The 27,450-nt window shown below is 36.4% G+C and overlaps 1 protein-coding gene across 1 annotated transcript in view; it reads left to right on the top strand.

Moving 5' to 3' along the window:
* CBL (Cbl proto-oncogene) overlaps nt 1-27,450 on the top strand; it is an 88,996-nt gene that overhangs the window by 32,913 nt on the left and 28,633 nt on the right. Inside the window, exons 3-9 of the mRNA XM_027082059.1 lie at nt 19,647-19,793; nt 21,617-21,773; nt 22,595-22,716; nt 23,054-23,191; nt 24,496-24,583; nt 25,397-25,528; nt 25,742-25,945. Of these exons, the coding sequence (XP_026937860.1) occupies nt 19,647-19,793; nt 21,617-21,773; nt 22,595-22,716; nt 23,054-23,191; nt 24,496-24,583; nt 25,397-25,528; nt 25,742-25,945 (988 nt within the window). The remainder of the gene's footprint in view (nt 1-19,646; nt 19,794-21,616; nt 21,774-22,594; nt 22,717-23,053; nt 23,192-24,495; nt 24,584-25,396; nt 25,529-25,741; nt 25,946-27,450) is intronic.

Genomic DNA, 27,450 nt, shown 5'->3' with positions numbered 1-27,450 from the left:
TTTTGCAAAACATATATTTGGTAAGGGATTTAAATCCAGAGTATGTAAAGAACTCTAACAACTCAACAGAAAAACACACACACACAAAAACCCAATTCAAAAGCGAGCAGAAGATTTGAATAGACACTTCTCCCAAGAAGTTATACAGTTGGCCAATAAGTGCATGAAACGAAGCTCAATGTCATTAGGGAAATGCAAATCAAAGAGATACCACTTCACACCCATTAGAATGTCTTATGAAAAAAGGGAAACTGACAAAAGTTGGCAAAGAGACATTGGAGCCCTCATCCTTTGCTAGTGGAGATGTAAAATCGTGCAACCACTGTTTAAAAAGTTTAGTGGTTCCTCAAAAAGTTGAAAATGGGATTACCATATGATCCAGTGATTCTTCTAGGTATTTACCCCCAAAGAATCAAAAGTAGGGACTTGAACAGATATTTGTACACCCGTGTTCATAGCAGCATTTTATGGTAGCCAAAAGGTAGGAACAACCCAAGTGTCCCTCAGTAGATGAATGGACAAGCAATATGTGATGTATACATACAATGGAGTATTATCCAGCTATAAAAAGAAATGAAGTTCTGATACATGCTACAGCATGGCTGAACCTTAAAAGCATTGTGCTAAGTGAAATAAATCAGACACAAAGAGACAAATATTGTATGATTACACTTATATGAGGTATCTAGGCAAATTCATAGAGACAGAAAGTTAGAAATGAGGTTACCAGGAGGCTGGGTTGAGAGAGAGTAGGTAGTTACTGCTAACATTTCTGTTTGGAATGATGAAAAATTCTGGACATGGATAGATGTGATGATTATACAACGTGTGGATGTACTTAATGCTACTGAGTTGTACACTAAAAAATGGTTTAAGTGGTTTACAAAAAAAGGTATTCCACCAAAAGAGCGACTACTTCAACTATTTAAACATTGCGCATGTAAATCAACTATGCTCCAATAAAAAAATTGTTTAAAAAACAACAAAAAAAAGACATTGTACAAATGCGTTTCCTGAGGACAACTGTTATTACAACAGGAGTGCTTTTCATGTACTTCTTATTTTGTCACACACAATGTTTTTAAAAATGTCCTCAATTTTCAAAATTTAATAAAATTAATGGTGTTTCCTGCTTCATCAAGGACATTCTTAAGTGCAACTCGCATTTTGTTTTTGTTTTTACTGCAAGTCATGGTGAAGAGTACAGTGCCTACATGTACAGTTCAGTGCCCCTGCCTTGATTCAGCTAAGGCACCAGCAGACTCAACCCAACTTTGTGCCTTCAATGCAAGTATCAACACAGTGGAAAAGATGAATCATGTGGTGTCTTAATATCATTATGGAAATAATTTTAACATTGCAGACCCTCTGAAAGGGTCTCAAGGACTCCTAGGGGTTGCATAACACACTTTAAGAACTGCTATATTGACGTCCACATTTCAAAAATGCTATAGCCATTTTTGAAAGTGATTAATGCTGCTGTCATTTAGGTACTGTTCCTTCTAATCTCTTAAAGGGTAAACTTGTTATACTGTTCCAATACTGCTTTATAATTCTGGCGCAAGGCAGGCTAATCTTACCCCTTTTTATGTTTGAACCATTGTACATTTCAAGGGAACAGAATATCAAGGCTGGTAAATAGATTTTAATAATTGCTGGTCCTGTGGATAGGTTGTAGCTGCTTAGATTGTTGTCTCGAGGGGTTCAGTGGATAAAGTTTCCTGGGTGGAATAGAAATGTCTTCCTTGGACTTGGGAAAGAGATATGACAATGTCATAATTTGCTCTTTGTACTATTTTAATCTAAAATTTATAGTTTTGGAAAATTTTTATCTTATAATTTCTTCAGAAAAAAATTCTTTTGTTCCCTTCCTTCTACTCTCCTTCAGGGGACTCCATTTATATATATATTTGGCCACTTGATATTGTCCCACAGGCCACTGGTGCTCTGCTCACTTTTTTTCCAGTGTTTTATTTTGGGGAGTTTCTATCACTGTGTTTTTGAGTCAGTTAATCCTTTCTTCTGCAGTAGTTAATCTGCTGCGAGTCCCTTCCATTTTAGTTTTCATCTCTAGAAGTTGGATTTAGATCTTTTTTGTGTTTTCCACGTCTTAACATGTACAAGAGTTTCTCTACCTTTTTGTATAAATAGAATATAGTTATAATAACTTTTGATATCCTTGTCTGTCAATTCTGTCATCTGTGTCACTCATGGATTTAATTCTACTGATTTGTTTTTATCCTCACTAAGTCATATTTTCTTGCTTCATTGTGTGTTTGCTAATTTTTGATTGGATGCTAGACATTGTTAATTTTACTGTGGTAGGCGCTGGATACTTTGTATTCTTATAAATATTCTTGAGCTGTGTTCTGGGATACAGCTGAATAGTTTGATCCTTTTAAACTTTGTTAGGCAAGGCCAGAATAGCTTTTGTTTTTTTTAATTAACCTTTTTTTAATTGAAGTATAGTTAATTTTGTAATACAATGTCATGTTATTTTCAGGTGTACAGCAGTAATTCTCTCTATATATGTATGTGTGTATATATACTCTTTATCAGATTCTTTTCCATTATAGATATTGAATACAGTTCCCTGTGCTATACAGCAGATCTTTGTTTATTTTATATATAACAGTGTGTATATGTTAATCCCAAACTTCTAATTTATCTCCCCCCGCCCCTTATCCCCTTTGGTAACCATGAGTTTTTTTGGTATGTCTGTGAGTCTATTTCTGTTTTGTAAATAAGTTCATTTGTATCATTTTTTTAGATTCTACATATAAGTGATATCATATGGTATTTGTCTTTCTCTGTCTTACTTCATTTAGTATGATCATCTCTAGGTCCACATGTTGCTGCAAATGGCATTATTTCATTCTTTTTTATGGCTGAGTAATATTCCATTATGTGTGTATATGTGTGTGTATACGGACGCGCACACACACACCCCACATCTTCTTTATCCATATATCTGTTGATGGACACTTAGGTTGCTTTCATGTCTTGGCTATTGCGAATAGTGCTGCTCTGAACATTAGGGTGCATGTATCTTTTCAGATTAGAGTTTTCTCTGGATATATGAATAGCTTTTAATCTAGCCACATACTAGATTCTACCCGTGCTCTACCCATCTACAGATTTCCACCCCCCTCCTTCTCCTTTATGAGAACTGGGGAGTGTTTGCTGTACTCCTTTCAGGTGGTTCTTTCCCTGTGTTCATCAGTGCTCAGCTGTAGATCTCCTAAGCTTCCTCTCTCTATGCAGCTCTCTCCTCTCTTGTATTCTGTACTGAGGACTCCAACTGACATGGTTTCCCCAGACTCACAATTCCGTCTCCTCAACTCAAGAGACTATCAGGCTCTGCCTGAGTTCCCCCTCCCAGTTCTGAGGCCTAGAAACTCCAGGCAGTAAGTTCAGTCAGTCATAGAGTTCACTTCCATTTGTTTCCCCTCTCTTAGGGATCACAGTCCTCTGCTGCATGATGTCTACTGTCTGGAAACCATTATTTCATACGTTTTGTCCAATTTTTCAGTTCTTTCGAGGAGGGTAAATCCAGTCCCTGCAGTTCCCTCTTGGCTGAAAGCAGGAGTCTCGGTCTAAAATTTAATTTGGGATTTTTGCAAATTCAGATGCCATTAATATTACGTGCTTGCTCTATGCCTGAAAAGTTCAAATGTGGTCTAGTCTTTCCTCGCTCCCTACCTCGCCACACATATTAACTGGGTACTCTTTCTCTTATGTTGAACAAAATGAACATGGCCTTCGCCTTTATGTATTTTACACTTTATAAATATGGGAACCGAGGCTCGGAAAGTTAGAATATGTTACCCAAGTACATACAGCTAGTAAGTGCCAGGGCCCCCCCCCTTTTTTTTTTTAAGCTAATCTACCACATGTTTATTACCAATTACTTTGGTTTTCTTTGTTTGAATGTAAAGGAATGATGATTGTGTATTTCATTTCACATTGCAGAAATGATCCCATGGAGGCCATATTTCAAGTAGTATATGAAATGGTAAACTACATAAACTTGGGGAAGTTAAAACATTTTAATAGGCATGTCATTTGAACACAAAAAATACCAATACTGTGATTTACTACAGCACTAGGTATTCACATAGCAAGAGAATTTCACTCATAATATTTCTAATAGAGCATAGGCTTGATTATGCAGATAGAGAGAGAATGTGAAGGTACCCTCCCTTGCTTCCCCTCGAAGCATCAGTGATGACTTTTATAAAACCAGAGCAGTATAGAGAAGTAGGCAGTGAATGTCAAGTAGAATGTGCAAAAGCCTTTTCTAATCACGTTGCTCTAATAGTGCCAACCAAGACTTGCTCTAAAACCATAGTACTTGTGAAGTCTACAACTGCATTTAAATTAGAACATCTTAAAGAACAAGCTCAAAAGCTGGCTACAAGAATTTTTTTTTTGCCTGGCTGTAGTATACAAAGCAGCAAATGCTTGTTAGAGGTACCTAGTAGTGAAAATGTTAGAAGCATTATGAACTTGAATCCTGGCAATGTATTTTTTTTTTACTTACTGTGTATTGAACCTGAAATATATATTATCTTCAGAAAGCTTAAATCCTATGTATTAAATTTGTTAAAGAAATGGAATAAAAAACGTTCGTTAACATTTTTCTTTCCTCTTTGTTTAAACCCTCCCCCCACTCCTTTACATGCAAAACACTCATCCTGCTTAGTGTCTAATAAAATATATCTAAATGATTTAAGTATTCAGAGTTAATATTTCTTAACTTGTTTCATTCTTATGGTATTTTTCTTATATTATTTACATTTAAAATAATTAGTTGAATGTCTTATTTTCCCTGTAATGTTGAACCAGATTATAGTGATCTCTTTTCTTCTATTCTTCTGTTCTAACTTCAAAGAGCATGATTAAAAAACCACTTAAGAAAGGAAATCTTTCATCATTATTGCTGTTAACAGCGAGCTTGAGCTAAGTTCTCTTGACAGGAACTTTTGTGAAGGGCTCTTTAGGCCTGTATGTGACTGAATATTATCTATTTTATTTTTTATCACTGGATTAAGGTTTTATAGACTAGGTGAGTGATTAAGGTACTGCGTAATTGCACAGTTTCTCAGTGTGCCTTTCACTTAGTGGCACACACACAGGTCAGTAAACATGTAGTATGGTGCCATGAGGTTAAAGCAGTCGTTGTGTTAGTTGCTAAGTGTGTGAGCTGGGTCAGCCAGATGGACTCCTCTGCCATTTACTATCTCAGTATATGACCTTAGACAAGTTACTTCTCTTTGCCTCAGATATCTCATTAAAAGTGCTTTCGTAGGATTGTTGCGAGTATTATAATGAATAAGTTAATCTTTAGAAAGCACCTAGAATAATGCCTGGTTCACAAAAAGCAGGACCAAAGTATTTGATTTTTTAAAAAAAAATTAGAGATATACACTTATTGAAAAATTATGGGAGGGAGCAAATTGTTAAGAAAAATGTATACACTTCAAAATAGTTGAAGTAATAAATTTTATGTCATGTATATTTTATCATAATTTTTAAAAAAGAAATGTCATGGTTCACAGGCTACTGAAGTTTTCTTTATGCAAGTATTCATTAAGCAAGTATTTTTGAGATCTTGCTCTCAGTACATTCCAGGTGAACATCAAGCTTGAATTCATAGGTGGAAGGATGATCCTGTATAGAGACGCCATATTCTCTTGGTGTCCTGTGGAGAGGAGTGTTTGAGTTGAGCACAGTTGGCTGTATCATGAGACTGGGCTCCAGGAAAGGGACTCAACCTACCCCAGTATACCCCTGCACTCTCTCTTTTTATGGGGGTAAATGTGATAAGTGAGGTAACAAGTGTGAGTCTTGGGTGCCACCTATTTACAGGAGTTGCTAAGAACCAGCTGTCTGGTAACTAGAGACTGCAGAGGTCCCTTGGGAAGATGTTAGGAGGAGCCCCTGGTCCTAGTTAGCTCGTTGCCAAGCAATCCAGGAAGAGCAAGATGACTGACCAGTCAGGAGTCAAATGCAGTAATCCAGGTAGGATGATGGTGGTTTGGACTAAGGCGGCAACTGAACTATAGTGGAAATAAAGTCATTGGCTCTATGAATTAATCATATATATATATTGCATATGAATAGCTTATTCCTCTGTTTGCTAAGTAGTTTTATTCTATGGGTGTACCACAATTTGTTTATCTGTTCACCTGTTGGATGTACATTTTAGTTGTGTCCAGTTTTTGGCTATTATAAATACAGCTAATAGGAACATTCATGTCCAAATCTTTGTGTGGGCATATATTTTAATTTCTTTGGGGCAGATATCTAGGGTGATATATAATGCTTCACTGGATTCTATTTAATAGTCGTTTAGGATTTTCCCATCTATTCTGGTAAGTGAAATTAGCATATAGTTTTTTTCTCATGGTCTTTGATTATGGAAGTAATCAAAATGAATGAGTTCTCTTTCTGTATTTTTGAACAGCTTGTAGAAATAAGAGCTTTTATGGGGAACGTATAGCAAAAATTCTTCCATAATGCCATCATGGTCTAATACGCGTGCTTGTACACACATGTGTATATGACTGTGTCTATGTGTGAGAGCAGGGAATGGATTTTGATACCTACTCTGTTTAATGGTTTTTGGTTTACTCAAGGTTTGGAATAGTCCATTTCCCCTAAATAAGTTTAAGTATGGTGCTTGCCATATAGTAAGCATTCAATGTTTATGAAATAAATTAGTGAAAATTACTGGAACAGAGTTCATTGTATTCTGTTATTAAATTACTGTTTATATTTTTAGTTATGTCTCTAATTTTGTTAGATTTAAAGTTTGTGCATTCTGAAGATTTTTACAAATTCGTCATGAGAGGTTTAATTTGGAACTCTTATGAAGCTTTTAAATTTCTTGTATTCAAGTCAAGATACATTTATGATTTTTCTCCATTTTTTATATATTCTTATGCTTTATTTTTCCCCATTCATGAATATACCTCTGCTCCTCTGACAATAATTGAAATTTTATCACGAGTTTTACTTTACTGAGTAGTAAACACAGTAAATGTTGTTTACTTTTGCACAGTGCCTCTAATACTTAAGTTCCATATAAGTTTTCCTGCTGGGAAGTATGATAAATACCGCTGAATAGGTGTTAGAAGCCCTAACATTTGAGAATCTTTGAAGAAGTGTTAAGAAACTCATTGCGTTTTCATCAACTCAGTGTGTTTCATCTGCATAGAAGATACGGAGAAACAAAGATTGGGTCTCAAAGAGTGGCATTAATTCTGCCTCATGTGAGAAAAACTAAAAAAATTAGCACTATATTCTTATAAAGGTGAATATAGCACACTTAGAACATTGATTGCCCAGTGTTTCCAAATATTTTTCACATGGTTTTGTTTTTAAATAAGAGAAGCCTGCCACTCCTGTCCTTTTCTGACTCCATCATACTACCTACCCCCCTACTCCCAAAGGGAGAAATTCCAAATCTTTTCAAAACTGTACTTCAGTTTCTTTTTAATTTTCTTTTTTCTTGGCCACACAGTGTGGCATGCGGGATCTTAGTTCCCTGACTAGGGATCGAACCTACGCCCCCTGCATTGGGAGAGTGGAATCTTAACCACTGGACCGCCAGGGAAGTCCCTCTTTTTAATTTTTAAAATTTTATTGAGATGTAATTGGCTTACAGCATTATTTAAGGTTAAGGTGTGCAACATGATTTGGTAAAAATTCTATTTCATTTTGGTTATCCTGTGTGAGGGAATTAGCAGACAGGTCATTCCCAACAGTGTCAACAGTCTTATACATGATTTCACAAATCTGTTTCCCTACTTGCTCCTCTTTCCCAAGCTGCCTGCTAGACATGCCATATTATTATCTTTCAGACATCTCACCCTCGGCATGTCTGAACATTGAATGTATCCTCTTCATTAGCAAACCAACTTCCTCTTCTGAGGTCCCTCAGTTAATATTATGTAGTGGTGACAGGTGTGAGTTACTGAGATTGCGTCTTGGATTAATTTCTTTCAGCTGAGGTTTGTTAATCTATAAAGTGAGGATAATAGAATCAATCTTAGAGGATTGTGAATGAAAATTAATTAAATAATAAAAAATATAAAATGCCTGACACATAGTAAGCCCTTTAAATGTATTAGCTTTATTAATATATATATATTTTAAGACCCTACTCTCAGCTGCTCAGGTTCAGTTTCAGGTTCATCATCTCTGCTCTCCTACTCAGTCATCTCATCTGCTTGGTTTTGCTTCTGCAGTATCTCTCAAATCTGTCTTATTTTACTGCCCGTGTTCGGGCTCCCACTACCTTTCTACTGCAGTACCATCCTGATTGAGCTTTTTGCTTTTGTCGTGTCCTCACTGTTTCATCTTTCATACTGCTTGCTGTCATTTATGGCCTCGAAACAGATTCGATGTCACTCCCCAGTTCCAAACCCTTAATGACTTCCTGCTGCGTTTGTAATATCTCTCACCCCGGTAGTTAAATCTCTACATTTTGAGTCCTGCCTGTGTTATTCAGTTTTATCCTATGCTACCATGATTCTACATTCTAGCCATGTCCGTTTATTTTCGAGTCCCTGAACTTTCTTCTACTGAGCCTTTGCTTTGGTCATTCCCTTGGCTTAGAATCCCTTTCCCTTCCATATTGTCTGTTGAAATCCCATCTATTTCTTTAAAATCCAAGAAGCTTCCTGAATTATACTAGTTTTAATTAGTGCTTCTCCTACCCATGCTCTTGTGACTCCTTGTTTTTATTGATACTTCACTCTTGCACTCACCAAAGTCTGCCTAAATGTGAGTCTGCTTTGATAACTAGTCAGGGCCAGGAACACCTTCTTTCCTGTGTTATCTGATGTCTTTATTTATAGCTTTTTAATAAAAGTATGTTGAATTTGATAAAAATACTAATTAAATACTAACTAAATAAGTAAAATGCTAATACCAGAGTTTCACAGAGACATAGAATCTTGAACTTGAGGAGGATTATTTTTCATGGAAAATATATTGAAGAAAATGGCAGTGATGAAGACTTTTCTGGTATTGATGCCTCCAAACAGAGGAGATGCAGATAGATATAGAAAATTTCATTATCTTTCCCAAGTTTTGAGAATAACAAAGTTTAGTAGCTACTCTGTGTTTGTTCAGAGCAACAGTATATATATATATATTTTTTGAAACAGTATATTTAAATGGAAATGGATGTCTGATATGTCATATACTCAGGAGTTAAATAATTAATGATAATTAGATATACTTTCTGTATACTTGATTAGATTGTATTAGAGCTGTCTCTTGCTCGGTATATAATTTTCTTTGTCTGTCTATGTATCTATATACTTTTAAGTTTATTTTTTAAGTTCACAGGGTAAAACTTCTGAAAAGTGCTTGGTGGTTTTTGTCATTTGTTGGGGGGAGGGTATGAGAAGTTTTGGAGATTTCTGTATTATGTTACTGATGTGCTTGTATGTTCTTTAAGGAACTGGTATAGAGAAATAGTAATCAGTTCTCAGGGTTAATATGCTTTTAGCTGCAGACAGATGCTCCAGTGTATGTAACTTACATAGCTGTCTTTCAGAACTTGGGTTGAGTAAATTCAAAGGTTGTTTTGAAATATAGAGAAGTCTGATTATATTCTTGAACTCTTTAGGAAATAATGATGATAGTACCATAAGTTAATGTAACTTAGTGAACATTTGCTGAATGTTCACAATGAGTTTTAAGCTATTTTTGTTTTTTTCCAACCACACTAAAACCAAAGGTATTAACTTATAAATATTATGTCTCTATGGTGTGTGCTTTAATGAGAATGTATCACATTAATCATTTAAAAATACTGACTTGGGCTTCCCTGGTGGCGCAGTGGTTGAGAGCCTGCCTGCCGATGCAGGGGACACGGGTTCGTGCCCTGGTCTGGGAAGATCCCACATGCCGCGGAGCGGCTGGGCCCGTGAGCCATGGCCGCTGAGCCTGCGCGTCCGGAGCCTGTGCTCCGCAACAGGAAAGGCCACAACAGTGAGAGGCCCGCGTACCGCAAAAAAAAAAAAAAATACTGACTTGGGTGTAAGTGATCTGTTTTACATGAGTTAGGAAAGAAGGAATATATCTGTGAAAAAATAAATCTTTTCCAATAGTGACTACAGTGGAGAAGCATGGCAAATACTGCCTTAACCAGGTGGTCAAGGTTAACATCACTAGTGATGTCATGTGGACTTCATGTACCCTCCAATATGATGTGTTGAGATAGGCACTTCACTTCTGTGATATTGTGTCCATAAACTCATAACCCCAGTCAGAGCATGAGAAAAACATCGGCTTTACATATTGAGACACGTTCTACAAAATACCTAACCCCAGTACTCCTCAAAACTATTAAGGTCATGAAAAACAAGGAAAGACTAAGAAGCTATTACAGACCAGGGGAGACTAAGGAGATGTGACGAATAAATATAATGTAGTATCCTAGATTGGATCCCAGGATGGTTAAGGACGTTAATGGAAAAAACTGGTGAAACCTGAATAAAGTCTAGGGTTTAATTAATAGCACTGTACTGATGTTGGTTTCTTAGTTTTGGCAAATGTACGACAGTAATATATTAAGGGAAACCAGAGCTGAATGAGAGGTATATGGGAATGCTTTGTACTATCTTTGCAACTTTTCTGTAACTCTAAAATTCCAAAATAAAAAGTTTATTTAACAAATAAGTAATATTTTTCAAGTCTATAAATGTATTGAATGTCTCTTAAGTGCAAGGCAGTGTGCTCGCCACTGCAGGGCATAGAGTGTGTAAGGTACCTTCACTGCCCCTGCCCTTAAGGAGTTGTCATCCAGCTGGGGAATAGGACAACTGATACAAAGTAGAACATGATGAAGCCAGTACAGAGTGTGAGCAAGATGCTGTAGGGGTGTGGGTGTGGGGTGTCTGAGTTTGAAAGTAGACATTGAATGAAGACTGGGAATCCTTCCCCACCCGCCCCCCCTCCCCCGCCCCTAGCGTCCACACCAAGAAGATAGCATTTAAAATGAATTTTGAATGGGCAGGACATAGGTAACCATAGTCATTGGAAAGGAAATACGTATCATACCAGCAAGCCTGGGCTCTTGAATCACAGACCTGCTCTGCCACTTATTTGCTCTGTGACCTTGGACAGGTTATTTGATGTCACTAAGTCTTTGTTTCTCCTTGTAAAATAGGATTAGTAATTTCTATTTCAAAGCATTATTATGAGAATTAAATGAGGTATACATGTAGCTTAACAAAGTATCTGATACACAGTAAGCTCTTAATGTTAACTATTAGAGAAGGAGAGGACGTATATTACTGATGTAACACCATCACTGAAGGCCTGGGGCCTGGAAAGTATAGAATGTTTTGGGAAATATTGAGTAGTATCTGTCTAGAAAGGTGAATCAGGACCATATTGTGAGTGTTTTGACTTACAAGCAGAGCAACTTGAACTTTTTTGGTGGTTATTGGGAAGTCATTGAGGATTTTGGTGTAGAAGGATTAAGGAGATTGAGTCTGTGTTTTAAGATTAATCTGATAGAAGTACGAGGGGCATGTTGGAGATTCTCATGTGGGCTGCTGCCTTCCCTTTTATCTAGTGAATTAGATTAGTGTTTCTTTAGGTTTAAAATTCTATGAAACAGCTCAAAATGCTCTGAATGATAATGTTGTAATCTGTTACCATGTAACTTGGGGGTCTCAGAAGCAGGACCATTAGTATATTATCAAATATACTTAATATGTTTAGTGAAAAAGGCCATTGATATTTTTAGATATATGGGCTTAGAATTTTTTTGAATAGGTGATGCTTTTTGCCTCGACACCCCTCTTTTTTTTTTTAGCAGCTTAAGCAGATACGAGTTAAACAGTACTTCATTGACTTCCTGTGAAGCTTTGTTGAAAGAAGTTCCGTTGTATCTATTTTTAAAGCTGATTACTGTGAGCAGAGGACGCTGCTATTGAGTTATAAATGTCATCTCAGTATGTTCTCACTCAGCATTCTTTGGATGACACTAGTGTTTGCATATAAGGTTTTGGAGTTTAATGAATAGAAAAAGCAGCACAGTTATCACTGAAACAGTACCAGTAAATGAAATACTTAAAAACATTGATCACTTCACTATTGAGCAGTATAATTATTTATCATCATTTATGTAGGTTTTACAGTCCACACCATGGCTGAATGGCAAAGAGTGAGTTATATTGTGACCTCATTTGGGAAATATTTTACAGCTCCAAAATGGCATTGTATAATGTTGTGCAGTTTGTCTGTCAATCATTGTATTATGTTAATCATTCTGAAACTTACCTGCTGGGAAGTACAGGATCATTGGGTCTACAGATATTATTAAAATAGATTATTGGGGTTTTCCCCCAATGTTTTATTATAAAATTTTTTTATTATAAAAGTCAAACAGAAATTGGGAGAATTTTATAATAATTATATACATATTAACTAAATTATTGTTTTCAAAAGGAAAGCTCCACTTTCTTCTCTTTTTAAAAATCAAAAAGATTTCTGAGTGTTTGAACCATTTTCACATGTGATAGTATTTTCATATAGCTGAGATGATTTTTGATGTTTCCATGTTATTTCTTCAGAAATGATAAAATTCTTTGAGTAAAATAATTCACTACAGATTCTGGAATTTAGCCAGATCCCTAGTGTTACGAGTAGATAACAGTATTTTAATTTATCCCCATATATGGTTCATACAATTAACTGTTCATTTAAATTCCATAAGATATAAGTTTATTTAAATTCTTTGCAGGCAGAAATAAAATATACTTTTAAAAATTATTATTTCTTGACATAATTTCTAGCCTGTCACATAAGGATAAAGTGCTAGCTTTCTTTCTCTCATGTCTTCTTCAATATTATGAAAGTAAACTGCTGAAGTTAAGGTTTCTTTTCCAGTTTCAAATCAGTGATATAGCATAAATTTATACATTTTTATAAATGGAAAGATATCTTTAAGAGTAATTGGTTCCAGCTTCCTTATATTACATTGGAATTAATGGAGGCCCAGAGAGATTAAATAACGTCACAGGACACAATAAATTAATGCTAGACCAGGAAATACATTTTAGATTTCTAGTCGTCTTGACTATTATTATATATATTTTCAGGTACTCCTTTGTAGAAAGAATAAACAGAGCATGCTTGTCAGTTATAGAATTTATCTCTGACTGTCAAAATGGAGTTTCAGAAAAAGTAACCATAAGTGAGAATATCTTTATGACTACATTGGACTGATTGTTTTGTAAGTCATCATTTAATATTTTTCTAGAAGATCTCAACCTCTCTCTCTTTTTTAAATAAATAAATATATTTATTTATTTATTTATTTTTGGCTGCGTTGGTCTTCGTTGCTGCACGCAGGCTTTCTCTACTTGTGGCGATCAGAGGCTGCTCTTCATGGGGTGTGCAGGCTTCTCATTGCGGTGGCTTCTCTTGTTGCCGAGCACGGGCTGTAAGGCGTGCAGGCTTCAGTAGTTGTGGCACGTGGGCTCAGTAGTTGTGGCTTGCGGGCTCTAGAGCACAAGCTCAGTAATTGTGGCGCACGGGCGTAGTTGTGGCGCACAGGCTTAGTTGCTCCACTGCATGTCGGATCTTCCCGGACCAGGGCTTGAACCCGTGTCCCCTGCATTGGCAGGCGGATTCTTAACCACTGCGCCACCAGGGAAGTCCAAGAAGATCTCAGTCTTTTAATATTCATTTCTCAACAGTCTTTTTCTTCTTGAAACTTTTATTGTACTTCTAAGCGATGGAACATTCTCATTAAAACAAAAAAGAGTGGTACTACTCTCCGTACTTGTCTTAAACATTAATAAATACATTTTAACATAGAGGTTAATATATCTCCCCATACTGTGTTCTTTTTTCCATTTCCTCTTTCTCTGCAAGGTACTTTGTGGCCAAGAGTTACAAGGCAGCTTGTTTTTCAGTATTTTGTGTAATAGAAAATGCATTGGTTGGCATCATTTGAGGAGTTTTCTGTTTATCTCATATTCATATAAAGGCTACTTTCCCACACTGTCTTGCTTGCTCTATAGAAATGGTGATTGTGGTTTCTATCAGATTGTATTTATCTTTCTACTTTTGAAGCTGAAACAGAAGCTATAATTGTGCATTTAATTTTTATATACTTAAATATTAGTGACATATAAATCTTAGTCCCTTACTAGCTGAAATTATGCACAAGAAAATGTATACCATTAGTTTAGGCCTGAGGTACAAAGGTACATTGGCTTTTAGAGTAGGACCTGAGGTAGGGGGAAAATAACTCACACCAGTCTTGAACCTTTTTAAAAATTGACACTGCATACTGAATCAGCATTTGATTATGGGGAAGTTGTGAGAGGACAAGAGAAGGCAAGGTGGAAGCTATAGAGTAGAATTTGCAGTTACTTAGATGTAAATGGTTAGCGTGAAAGGTAGTAAAAATTACCTTCTTCAAATACTGAGTTAAAGAAAAGCTTGTATTGATCCTACTTGCTGCTACTCAGAGAAAGAAAAGTTTTGTCTTCAGGGCATTTACAAAAAATAGAACAATTGTGTTTCTTTGTGGATATTTGGAGAAATGTTAGAACATATTGTATGAATTGAAGTAACTGCTGACAGAATTTTGAAATGTATTGCTTACTTGTAATAAGCCCAAATATCTATCATGCCTCATTGTTCTAAGTTTACATGTTTAGACAGATTTTGCTGATTAAATTCTGCCCTATACACTGTAGACACTGAGCCATAAGCCTAAGGCCTTAAAATGTTATTGAAACAGAATTTAAACTTGGACCACTTACAAAATACCCTGACCCATGGGCTTTTGTAGATTCTTTTTTTTCGTTTTAAGAAGTGTGATGCTTACAGTGCACATCTCTGGTGGTTTTAAGAAATGTAAGCTGGCTTTTTGGGGGATGCATCCTTGAGTATGAAAGTGTCTTAAATTGATTTTCAGTAACTATTTCAGTCAGCACTTCAAATTGCTCTTAGGCACCTGGTGACATTACATCTTTGCGGTCAATAACTTTCACCTTTTTGTGGCTTACTTCACAAATTAAAACTTTTTGTCCATTATATTTTGGTATGTATATTTTATCTCTGATCTAGCATAGTACTGGATACCTGGTAGATTCTCAGGGGAAAATTATTTAAAGAGTCAAAGATGCTGACATGGCCCAGTCATCCAAAGACTCGCTTCCTGCCTTCTCTTCAGAATTGGCTTAAAAATCAACAATAAGAGAGGTTCCTAAGACCACTCCCTCTAAAACGGCAATCTTAACATGCCTCTCTTCTCATACCCTCCTTTGTTTTTCTTCAAAGCCTTTTTCTCCTACTACCTGATATTCTACCATGGGAATGTGAATGCTATAAAACCAGGAATTTTGTTTTGTTGCATTGTTGTATCCATCCCTAGTGCCTAGCACACAGTATGCAGTCAGATGTTTTCTAAAGGTATAATAAAGGTTAGAAATTATGCCAGATGCCAAAGGGTTATAAATATATATCAGAAATGAATTCATCCCTCATGTACACAAATAACTGTAGTACAAGATGGGTTCAGATGACATAAGAGAACTTCAGTGAAAATACTGGGGGTATTTTAGAGGTTTATTACTTCTAGCTGGCTTCTTAGGAAATGACAGTTAAGCTGTGTCTTTTGCAGACTAAGGAACAAATAAGCAGTGGTTCAGAGGTGCAAAAGTGAATAAGGGTAGTATGTATAAGAAGAGGTAAAACGTTCAGTTTGAGTAGAATATACTAGTGAAATTAGTTATAAAGGTAGGTTAGACCCAGGTTAGTGGAAAGTCTAAAAATCAAAGTTGAGTTTGGATTTTGTCCCACTGGTACTGTAGAAATTGGTTTTCCCCCCCTCCTTGAAAGGCAGTTATGTGTGGTATGATTGAACGTGCATGGGAATAGACTGAAGATGGAAGTTTGAATTATGGAGTAGGTAGGCGCAGGTAGCAAGGAGTGCATATTAGAATAATAATACAAATTCAAAGGTAGGATTGACAACAAATGATTAGCAAATTGACAAGTCAGATATGGAGAATAAAGAAAATGGAGGCAGCTAAGATGACTGACTCTAAGGTTCTGAACTTGTGGGAAGTAAGATGGTGTTGTCATTAAATACAGAAAATAGAGAACATGAAGAAAGAGCAGGTTTGAGAAAGAAGGTTAGTTTATTTATTTTTTAGAAGTATATTTATTTAATTCCAATTAACAAATTTGTTTTTTTAAATTGAAGTATAGTTGATTTACAGTGTTTCAGGTGTATAGCAAAGTGATTCAGTTGTATATATATATTCTTTTTCATATTCTTTTCTATTATAGGTTATTACAAGATACTGAATATAGTTCCCTGTGCTATACAGTAGGTCCTTGTTGTTTATCTATTTTGTATGTAGTAGTGTGTATCTGTTAATCCCAAATTCCCAAAATCTGTTATTACCGCCCCACCCCCACCCCAATCCCCAAGGAAGGTTAGTTTAATCTTGAATGTGTTGCTTTGTGGTGCTAGCGTTTGAATGGAGAAATGCAGTAGGCAGTTGGAAAGCTACTAAGGCCTAAGATTTGGGAACCTTTTGCAAAGCAGTTTTTGAAGCCTTGAGATTGCAAAGGAAGAGTCAAGAGGGAAAGAAAGGAAAGTGATGGAGAGCAAATTCTTGGGAAATAGTTATGTTAGGAGAATAGAAAGAATAGCCAAAGGAAGAACAAAAGCAAGTAGGAGAACCAAGAGAGGATGACGTTGGAGCGACTAAGGAAAGACATTTTCAGGAAGAAGTAAGATTCAAACCTGTTTCTTGCAGAAAGAGTTCTGTTGTAACCTTGGGAGTATGATATATGTATTGTGTGGGCCAAAAGGTTCGTTCAGTTTTTTCCATAAGATGGCTCTAGTAGCACTTGGTTGTCTTTAACTTCATTGAAAACAATTTTGTTAGGTTGTATGTGACAGCAGTCATATCAGTGTGCATTTAAAAAAAGACTTATCAGAATTGGTGAATTTTTGTGTAGTCATTTTAATATTGAAGATGGAAGAAAAAAGCAACATTTTCAGCATATTATGCTTTATTATTTCAAGAAAGGTAAAAACGCAACCGAAATGCACAAAAGATTTGTGCAGTATGTGGAGAAGGTGCTGTGACTGATCGAACGTGTCAAAAGTGGTTTGTGAAGTTTCATGCTGGAGATTTCTCGCTGGATGATGCTCTATGGTCGGGTAGACCAGTTGAAGTTGATAGCGATCAAATCGAGACATTAATTGAGAACAATGAATGTTATACCTGGTGGGAGATAGCCGACATGCTCAAAATATCCAAATCAAGCGTTGAAAATCATTTGCACCACCTTGGTTATGTGAATCGCTTTGATGTTTGGGTTCCAAATAAGCGAAAAAAACCTTCTTGACCATATTTCCGCATGCGATTCTCTACTGAAACATAATGAAACATTCCATTTTTAAAACAAATTGTGACGGGCGATGGAAAGTGGATACTGTACAATAGTGTGGAATGGAAGAGATTGTGGGGCAAGCGAAATGAACCTCCACCAACCACACCAAAGGCTGGTCTTCATCCAAAGAAGGTGATGTGTATTTGGTGGGATTGGAAGGGAGTCCTCTATTATGAGCTCCTTCTGGAAAACCAGACGATTAATTCCAACAAGTACTGCTCCCAATTAGACCAACTGAAAGCGGCACTCGACAGAAAGCGTCCAGGATTAGTCAACAGAAAGCACATAATCTTCCATCAGGATAAGGCAAGACCGCATGTTTCTTTGATGACCAGGCGAAAACTGTTACAGCTTGGCTGGGAAGTTCTGATTCATCCGCCGTATTCACCAGACATTGCACCTTCGGATTTCCATTTATTTCGGTCTTTACAAAATTCTCTTAATGGAAAAATTTCAATTCCCTGAAAGACTGTAAAAGGCACCTAGAACAGTTCTTTGCTCAAAAAGATAAAAAGTTTTGGGAAGATGGAATTATGAAGTTGCCTGAAAAATGGCAGAAGGTAGTGGAACAAAAGGGTGAATACATTGTTCAATAAAGTTCTTGGTGAAAATGAAAAATGTGTCTTTTATTTTTACTTAAAAAACCAAAGGTACTTTTTGGCTAACCCAGTATTTTCTCTGATACACGTTTTTCTGCTATACTGTTTAGCATAGCTCTTTACACATAGTAGGTTCTCAACAGCTTAGCATATCCTAAGGGAATAATGGACTCTCTCCTGCTTATCTTTAAGGATTAACATTTGGCAAAATGTTATATAAATATTGAGTGCAGTCAGGTGTCCTGCAGAAGTCTTTGGGAAGTCATTGGGACTAATTTGTGCTTTGCAGATTTTCTGTCATGTTATCTGTGATATATTCTCGATAGTTTCTATTTTTGTTGCCTCTTTGGTAAAATAGTAAAAGTCCTAACCAGCAATAATTGAAGGCTCTTAAAGTACCAGGAGGAAAACAGTTAATGGAGTTTAGGGATTGGATAAGTGCTTGTATTTTTTATCTTACTTGAGCTATTTAGCATATGAATTATTTTAGACTGTCTTCAAAGAATATTAATTTTATCACTTTTGTAGGTGCTTTCAGAAATAAGAGACTAGAAAGAATATAACTTGATACAAGTGCAGGAAGACAAATATCAAAAAACTGAAGCTGATTTGTTGAAAAGCTGATTAGAAAGATTTCAGCAGTGTTTTGCAGAAAAGTTAGGGCTATAGGGACTTAGTGCAGCATTTTATCCAGGAAAGACAAAGATGGGACTAGTGGTGACCCTCCAGTATAGCATTAAAAGAGAAAAATCTATCTGTATTAAAGAGAATTTTTAGGCAATAAAATTGATCATGAATTGACTTGAAATTTCATAGTCCCCTTGTGTGACAAAAATTGACTTTTAAAAAAATTAATTAATTTTATCTTTGGCTGTGTTGGGTCTTCATTGCTGCGCGTGTGGGCTTTCTCTAGTTGGGGTGAGCAGGGGCTACTATTCGTTGTGGTGCACGGGCTTCTCATTGCGGTGGCTTCTCTTTGTTGCAGAGCACGGGCTCTAGGTGCATGGGCTTCAGTAGTTGTGGCATGTCGGCTCAGTAGTTGTGGCACACGGGCTTAGTTGCTCTGCGGCATGTGGGATCTTCCCAGACCAGGGCTCAAACCCGTGTCCCCCTGCCTTGGCAGGTGGATTCTTAACCACTGCGCCACCAGGGAAGCCTTTATTTTTAATTTAGATGAATTATGGTAATTTAAACATCCAGATTAGTTCATGCAAAGCAGGAAATAATATATTTTGCTTTCCTAACATTTCTTTTGTGAGTGAATGGTTATATCAGTGTACAACTTCTTACACGTATTTGTTGAGTCCTCTTTACCTGTCATCCTAAAAAAGTAAGTTTGTTCATGTAAGTTTATGCTCAGTTATTAGATCTGATTAATTTAAGATTAAAAGTCTTTAAATAGATTTCTGTTAAATTTTTCTTATTTACCATAAAACATTGAACAGAGGGAAAGGAGTAGACCTAGTGAATGCAGCAGTCTTTCTTGCATTATAAATTACACACCTGGTATAGTGAATTCAGCACATTTAAAATAAAAATAATTTTATGTGTTCATTTAATCATTGCACTTCTGATCATTTGTAGGCGAAACCTAACCAAACTGTCCCTGATCTTCAGCCACATGCTGGCAGAACTAAAAGGAATCTTTCCAAGTGGACTCTTTCAAGGAGACACATTTCGGATTACTAAAGCAGATGCTGCAGAATTTTGGAGGAAAGCTTTTGGGGAAAAGTAAGACTCAAAATAATGAATTTGAACTACGAAGAACTGAAGCTTGTGTTTTGGGTTTTTGTTTAGTTTTTTATTGATGGAATATTTAAAACATGGGAAACAGAAAAGTAATATATGTGTACCTACTTCCCAACCTTTTTTTGCTCTGATTATTTTTTTTAAAAGAAATAAACCTTTGCAGTTCCGTTGAAACCCACGCTCTTTGACTGAATGCTCTTCTCTTTCTTTACTCATCCATTATGCTGTTAATGGACATTTACATTTCAAACTATTTGCTGTTGCACAACAGTGCTGCAGAAAGCAAAATTGTATTTGTCTTCATATGCAAGAGTTTCTCAATAGTTACATACCTAGAAGTGGGATTGCTGAGTCAGGGGGTTTCACATCTTCTGCTTTGCCAAATATTGCCTAATTGCTTTCCACAGTGGTTGTACCAGTTTATATTCCTATAAGTAGTGCACACATGTTCCAGTAGCTCTGCAGTTTGACTAACACTGATGATATGAATTGGTATCATATTTTGCTTTATATTCCTAAATGACAAGGGAACTTGAGCACCTTTTCACATTTGTCACCAATTAAGAGTCTTATTCTGATCTTCCTATTCCTATTCCTGACTTGTCCATTTTCCTATTGAGTTGTTTGTCTTTTTCCTATTGTAAGATACCAACTCTTTGTTAGTCACTTACATTAGAGATATTTTCTCCTAGTCTACGGCTTGTCTTTCCACTTTGTTATATTGTCTTTTTGATATTCAGAAGTCTTATATTATATAGACAGATTTATGAGACAAGTTTATGTTTCTAAGTATTAATATAAATGTTCTTGAATATCCCCTGAAATTTTGGTTCAAAGAACTGAAAAGGTAGAAAACAATAAAATTTTTCAGTTGAATATACAGATCCTAATGTAAATCTCTCTTTAAATGCTTTCTTTCTTTCTTTTTAATTGAAATATAGTTGACGCACACTATTAAGTTAGTTTCAGGTATATACTACATATTGATTTGAAGTTTGTTAAACGCTTGATTTATTTAAAAAAATCATGTTTAAACATTAAATATAGAATAATTAGTGATTTTTAAAAACTTAATTGAAGAGAATGGGAATGAGTTTAACTTTGTTCCTTTAACTTAATAACTAGCTACATTAGAAAAGAGTTTGAAACGCCACTTGTTCTCTTACTTTCAGGCAGGTGAATACATAAACTTTTCAAAGGCAATGAGATTTTATTTTATTTTTTAAGATCTTGAGAAATAGAAATCCCACAATATCTTTTGCTAGCCATATCTGGGGTTTAATCATTCTTATGTTAAATAATTTCTTCTTCATCTCTATCAGAACTCTGTTCTTCCTGTACCTTAAGCCTATATTCCTCTAGTGAAGTCCTTGATAGTGTGGGTTCCTCAAAAGAACACAGAGTGTTTTATGTGCTTTTAAAAAGTTAAACACAAGCTTTCAGTTAGTAAAGATCTGGACACAGATTACATCTGTTATACAAAAAGGATAATCTTATCTCTCTTTCCAGTGCTTTTCTAATAGAACAAATGTCTGAAGAAAGATGAGAAAGGGAATGAACTTGTAGCATTCTGCCGAAGAAAAGTAGAAAAAGATGTCTCTATTATTAATTTATTCATTAGAAAGTTAAGAAATGTATCATTTATGCCCTTTCTGTTCTCAATGTAAAATATAGTTCAGCTTCTTTAAGAAAATTGAAATTGATATTGAGAGCTTAATGTGGCTCTCTTTTCCTTGAATGTAGCAATGCCTGAAATTATCTGTTATCTCACTCTGCCTTCTCTCCTACCCCCACTCCCATCCTAGGACAATAGTACCTTGGAAGAGCTTCAGACAGGCCCTTCATGAAGTACATCCCATCAGTTCTGGGCTGGAGGCCATGGCTCTGAAATCCACTATTGATCTGACCTGCAATGATTATATTTCAGTGTTTGAATTCGACATCTTTACACGACTCTTTCAGGTAGGATACTAAAACGTTGGCTAAACTAGTTATTGCTATTTTTCTGAAGAGAAACCTTTTTAAAAAATAACATTTGGACATTTGGGATTTTGCCTATTATGAAAATATTTTTATTCATTCTAGAAACTATAGCCAAAAAAAAAAAAGGTTAAAACTACTCTATTTTATATATACAAATTTTTTTGGTAAAAAGAATATATAATCTGCTTTATTCCCCTCACATTTATAACCTTTCTCTATTATTAAATATTCTTCTTTGCATCATTTTAATGGTTGTAGAACATCCTAAAGTTGGGTATAATATATTTAGTGAGTTCTGTTATTGAACATTTATGTATGTTTTCAGCTTTTTCTCCTATGGTATTGAAATTCTTGATTGTTAATATTGAGATGTATTGATGCTCCACAAAGAACTCACTTCTTTCTTTTTCTAAAAACAATGGATGTATATGCCACCTTGTGTAAACCTTTATTTGAAACTTCTTACTTGCACATCTAGGCCTTGCCCTGTTTCTCTGTTTTTGTTTGTTGTTTAGCCTCACTACTGTTAGTTAGAGCTGCTTGGAAATTTTCTGAATTTCATTTTGTATAGTTAAGTTTCTCCCTATAAGCATGTGTAATTTTCTTCTTAGCTTTTCAGAGTTCTTATTTCCCAAACATGTTTGTCTTCCCTTAAAGTAACAACATGATTGAAAATATGTGACACTAAATGGAGAATCTATAATTGAGAATTCAGGTTGTTTTTCCTTTTGTTCTTCATTGCTCTGAGGCTGGTTGTATGTCTTGAGCCAAATGGTCTGATTGATCTCTTGTTTCCTTAGCCCTGGTCTTCTTTGCTCAGGAACTGGAACAGTCTTGCTGTAACTCATCCTGGTTACATGGCTTTCCTGACATATGATGAAGTGAAAGCTCGGCTCCAGAAATTCATTCACAAACCTGGCAGGTCAGTGCAATGAAGCAAAGAGGTTTATTCATATGAACTTTATTCTCCTGTGACCTTTGCTGAAATAGAGGAAACATGATCTTTTACTAGTTCCCCAGTGACCACATTTCTGCGGCAGAATTGATATCTGTTTATCAGAGGAATTGACATATTCAGATACTATGATTTGATAAATGCTTTCAAGCCACTTAAGAATTGAGCTTATATGTCTTTTGCTTTTGGTCTGAAGCCATTAAAGAATCTATTATTGATGGTCCTTTTGATTTTTGTCTCTGTCTTGTCTTTCCACCCTAATGCAAGTATGTATATTAAAGATTTTGTTTCTCTCTGTTCTCAGTTACATTTTCCGGCTGAGCTGTACTCGTCTGGGTCAGTGGGCTATTGGGTATGTCACTGCCGATGGGAACATTCTCCAGACAATTCCTCACAATAAACCTCTCTTCCAAGCGCTGATTGATGGCTTCAGGGAAGGCTTGTAAGTACATACTGTTTGCCATCTGCTAGAGTCTGGGAACTTAGGGGCTGTAAAACTGCATCATTAATGACTTTATTCCAGGTTTCTTCTACAGATAAAGATTCAGGACACATATTGACAGGTTATATTGTAGCCCCCGCTATTGGGGCTATTGGATTTTCAGGTTCAGTAGGACTTTGGTTTTTATTTTGGAAGGATTCCTTGAGTGAAATTATTTTTCTCTACTACTTCACTTGTTACCCTGAGTAAATTTTATCTTTCTTTTTTTCTAAATGTTAATTTATTTTCAAATCTATACTAGATTTTAAAATATACCAATTAGCAGAAAACGTTACCTGTTATTTGACTAGCCAACATCAGAATGATTAGATGTTCCTGATGGCAGCACGCTCAGCGGCCTTCATCAGCCTTCATCCTAACTTCGTTTTGAGTCAGCAGCATTTCTTCAGGCTGTGGGCTTTTGTAACCTCTGCTAATATTTATGACTAAGTTCTTATTTATTCCAGAATTGCTATTCCTTTTGGAATTCAAATTGATTATCAGTTGGTAAGCACTAAAAATACTAACAGTTGACCAGGTATCAGAAAACGACTTGTGTTTTAAAGTGATTAGGAAAATCCATTTTCCATCATGCATCATCTCAGTAACACTGGAGCTGAAAGGGCTACTTCCCCAAATGTCAGAGCAGTTTGATGCTAGAAGCTTCCTGGTAGTTGATCTCGGTGGCTTAATTTGCTTCTTGTTACATTTCTTTTAAATTAACAGACTTCTCTGGTGGTCAGTCTTTAAGTTAGTGTCTCTCTGTGTTAAATCTGTAAACAAAGGTATTTCAGGTCTTTGGTCAAAGCAAATGTCATTTAAATTAAGAATTTCCACTTTGTGGCCATCCACAGATTAAAATAGGAGTTGGTAAACTGCGGCCCACAGACTAGGTGTTTTGGTACAGCCTGCATCTAAGATAGTTTTTCCTTTTTAAAGTGTTGTTAAAAAAACAACCAAAGAAGAATGTGTGGCACAGACTTATGCGGCTTGCACAGCCTGAAATATTTACTCTCTGGTACTTTACAAAAAAGTTTGTCAACCGCTTGATTAAAATAGAGAAAGAGTATCAGTGTTTGGAGAGTATCTTCTTGGAACTGATCTGTGTTATTTAATTTTTTTGAAGTACTAGTAAAATTTATCTTTGCACTTATGCAAAATTGCTCTTTTAGAATGAGAGAATTCCTAGATAACATTTGTCTGTATTAGTAAGCAGTGATAAATTGGCTTCAGTAGAACCCCAAGATTGGTTACTCTTTTTATAGCTATTTGTTTCCTGATGGACGGAATCAGAATCCAGACCTGACAGGCTTATGTGAACCAACTCCCCAAGACCACATCAAAGTGACCCAGGTGAACTTTGTTTTAAATTATAACCATATTACTAGAGCCAAGCTTTTGTATAATACTTTACAGAACTGACAGTAGAATTATATTAAGTGATTGGAACACGTAAATTTTAAACCATTGACTAGATTAGTGAATTTAGGTGTGTGTGGCTTCTTTTCCTTTTTTTAAATAAATTTATTTATTTTAATTTTTTTTGGCTGGGTTGGGTCTTTGTTGCAGCGAGCGGGGGCTACTCCTCGTTGCTGTGCGCGGGCTTCTCATTGCAGTGGCTTCTCTTGGTTGCAGAGCACGGGCTCTAGGCATGCGGGCTTCAGTAGTTGTGGCTTGCTGACTCTAGAGCATAGGCTCAGTAGTTGTGGCGCACGGGCTTAGTTGCTCCACGGCATGTGGGATTTTCCCGGGCCAGGGCTCGAACCTGTGTCCCCTGCATTGGCAGGCAGATTCTTAACCACTGCGAGACCAGGAAAGTCCTGTGTGGTTTCTTTTTAAACTGTGCTTCTTAAAATAGGGCCAAAGGACTTCTCTGGTGGTCCAGTGGTTAAGACTCCGTGCTTCCATTGCAGGGGGCACAGATTCGATCCCTGGTCTGGGAACTAAGATCCCACATGCTGCAGGGTGCGGCCAAAAAAAAAAAGGACCAAGACTAGGTGCTTTCTGTTTTAATTGAACACTGTTGTGACACTTTCATACAAGCAAAAGTAGTATTAAAAGTAACAGTTTTCAATTTTCCTGTTTTTAGCATTTACAGTTGCAGTCATTCATTCAACAGATATTTGCAATAGGCTGAATAATCTCTTAATTTCTTTTTAATCAAAGGAACAATATGAATTATACTGTGAGATGGGCTCCACATTCCAACTGTGTAAAATATGTGCTGAAAATGATAAAGATGTAAAGATTGAGCCCTGTGGACACCTCATGTGCACATCCTGTCTAACATCCTGGCAGGTATGGATCCAAACCATGCTCTTTTCTCAGCTAAGTAATGACAATGAAGAATTGGGGATTATATATCCTTTACAGATATAAAGAATGGCCTGGTTTGTGGGGTAGGTTCTAAACTTTTGATTCTTTTTTCGTTTCTAGGAAATGTATTTTTAGTGGACGAATATTTTAAGAACTTTCAGATGTGTCTGTTACCATCTCCTGTTTCCTTTGCAGGAATCAGAAGGCCAGGGCTGTCCCTTCTGCCGATGTGAAATTAAAGGTACTGAGCCCATTGTGGTCGATCCCTTTGATCCTAGAGGAAGTGGCAGCCTGCTGAGGCAAGGAGCAGAGGGAGCTCCCTCCCCAAATTATGACGATGATGACGATGAACGAGCTGATGATTCTCTCTTCATGATGAAGGAATTGGCTGGTGCCAAGGTAAGCTTCAGTTTTAGAGACTGTGGCAAAATCCATTATCAGTTGTGTCCTAAAGCAATAGAGCACTTAATGACATCCAAAATACAAGGAGTAACAATAGCTAATATTTATTGAACGTTTACTGTGTGAGAAAAGATGATGCTAAGTACTTTACTTATTTTAACTCATAATCTTATACTGATACATATTCATGTAACCATATGAGTAGATATTACTGTTCTCCTCATTTAGCAGTGGGAGAAACCAAGGCACAGTGAGGTTAAGGAATTTGCTGAAGGTCACACAGCTAGTCAGTCGAACCAGAATCTGTGGCCAGACATTCCGGCTTCAAGGCCCATGCTCTTATTGTCTGTATGCTAGAACTGGGCTCTATTCAGATAGCTTGGTAGAGAAAATGAGGGATGAGTAAAAGAATTGGACCCATTTTGCTACTGTGAACAGAATACTTTCTCCTTGTCTATTTTTCTAATGGAGTCTTGGCATTGGAAAGTTAGGTTTGGGCGGGAGAAATGAGGCACCGTTAACAACCAAATAAATGGCAGCTACAGTGATTGGAGGGTAATAGGAGGTACCATACAGAAACTAAAACTAGAAAGGTCCTAGTAAAGATGGGAAAGATAAAGGCTAAGAAAGTATGTGAACAAGTTCTGTTACGTCAGTGGTAGGGTAAAACAGGGATTTATTCACTAATTAGAAGTAAGGCAGTCATTGAAGATTTTAATAAATATAGGGCAAACAGAGGTTCTAATATGTTGTCAGTTCTCTAGTTTGGACTGTTATAACTTCATAGGAGGCATTTGTTTGTACAAAAGAAGCTTTCTTTTATACCAGCACCTGACTGCCTGGCACATAGTAGGTGCTCAATAAATATTGAAAGGATGGATTCCATCTCTTAAGTGATTGTATCCAGTGTATCTTTTCCTTTCTGTCCTCAATGTCACTGCCTTATTTCAGGCTCTTATAATCATCTGTTCGCCCCGCTTCCAGAGTCATTGATCTACAGCACATACCTTGACTACCTTATTCCTTTGCCTCACACTCTTTAATGACTTCTCATTACTTAATGGATTAATAAGTCCATTCTCTTTTCTAGGCACTTTGCCCTGGTAATCCTTTCCACTTTGTATTTTGTAATCCAGCAAGACTGAACCACTAAAAATTTCTCCATGCTTTTGTCTTGATAGTTTCTATGTAATTTAGCTCAGTTTTCATTTCCTAGGAAACCTTTCCATACTCTACCCTGTTTCCCCCATGCCCAAGACCCACAAATAATCTAGGTCTGGCCAAGTGTTTCTGCGATGCTATAAATATGTCTGCCATAGAACTTATCACCTTGTAATATTATATTAAAAGTATTTCCTGGGAATTCCCTGGCTGTCCAGTGGTTAGGGCTCCACGCTTCTGCTGCAGGGGGCACCTGTTCAATCCCTTGCCGGGGAACTAAGATCCTGCATGCCACGTGGTGTGGCCAAAAAAAAAACCAAAAGAAAGTATCCGCAGGGGAT

Source organism: Aethalodelphis obliquidens, unplaced genomic scaffold, assembly GCF_003676395.1.
Source record: "Aethalodelphis obliquidens isolate GAN/ISIS:26980383/991018 unplaced genomic scaffold, ASM367639v1 scaffold46, whole genome shotgun sequence".
In the NCBI taxonomy this organism is placed as follows: Eukaryota; Metazoa; Chordata; class Mammalia; order Artiodactyla; family Delphinidae; genus Aethalodelphis; species Aethalodelphis obliquidens.
The sequence above is the reverse complement of the archived record's forward strand: the minus strand, read 5'-3'. Positions and strand labels throughout refer to the sequence as shown.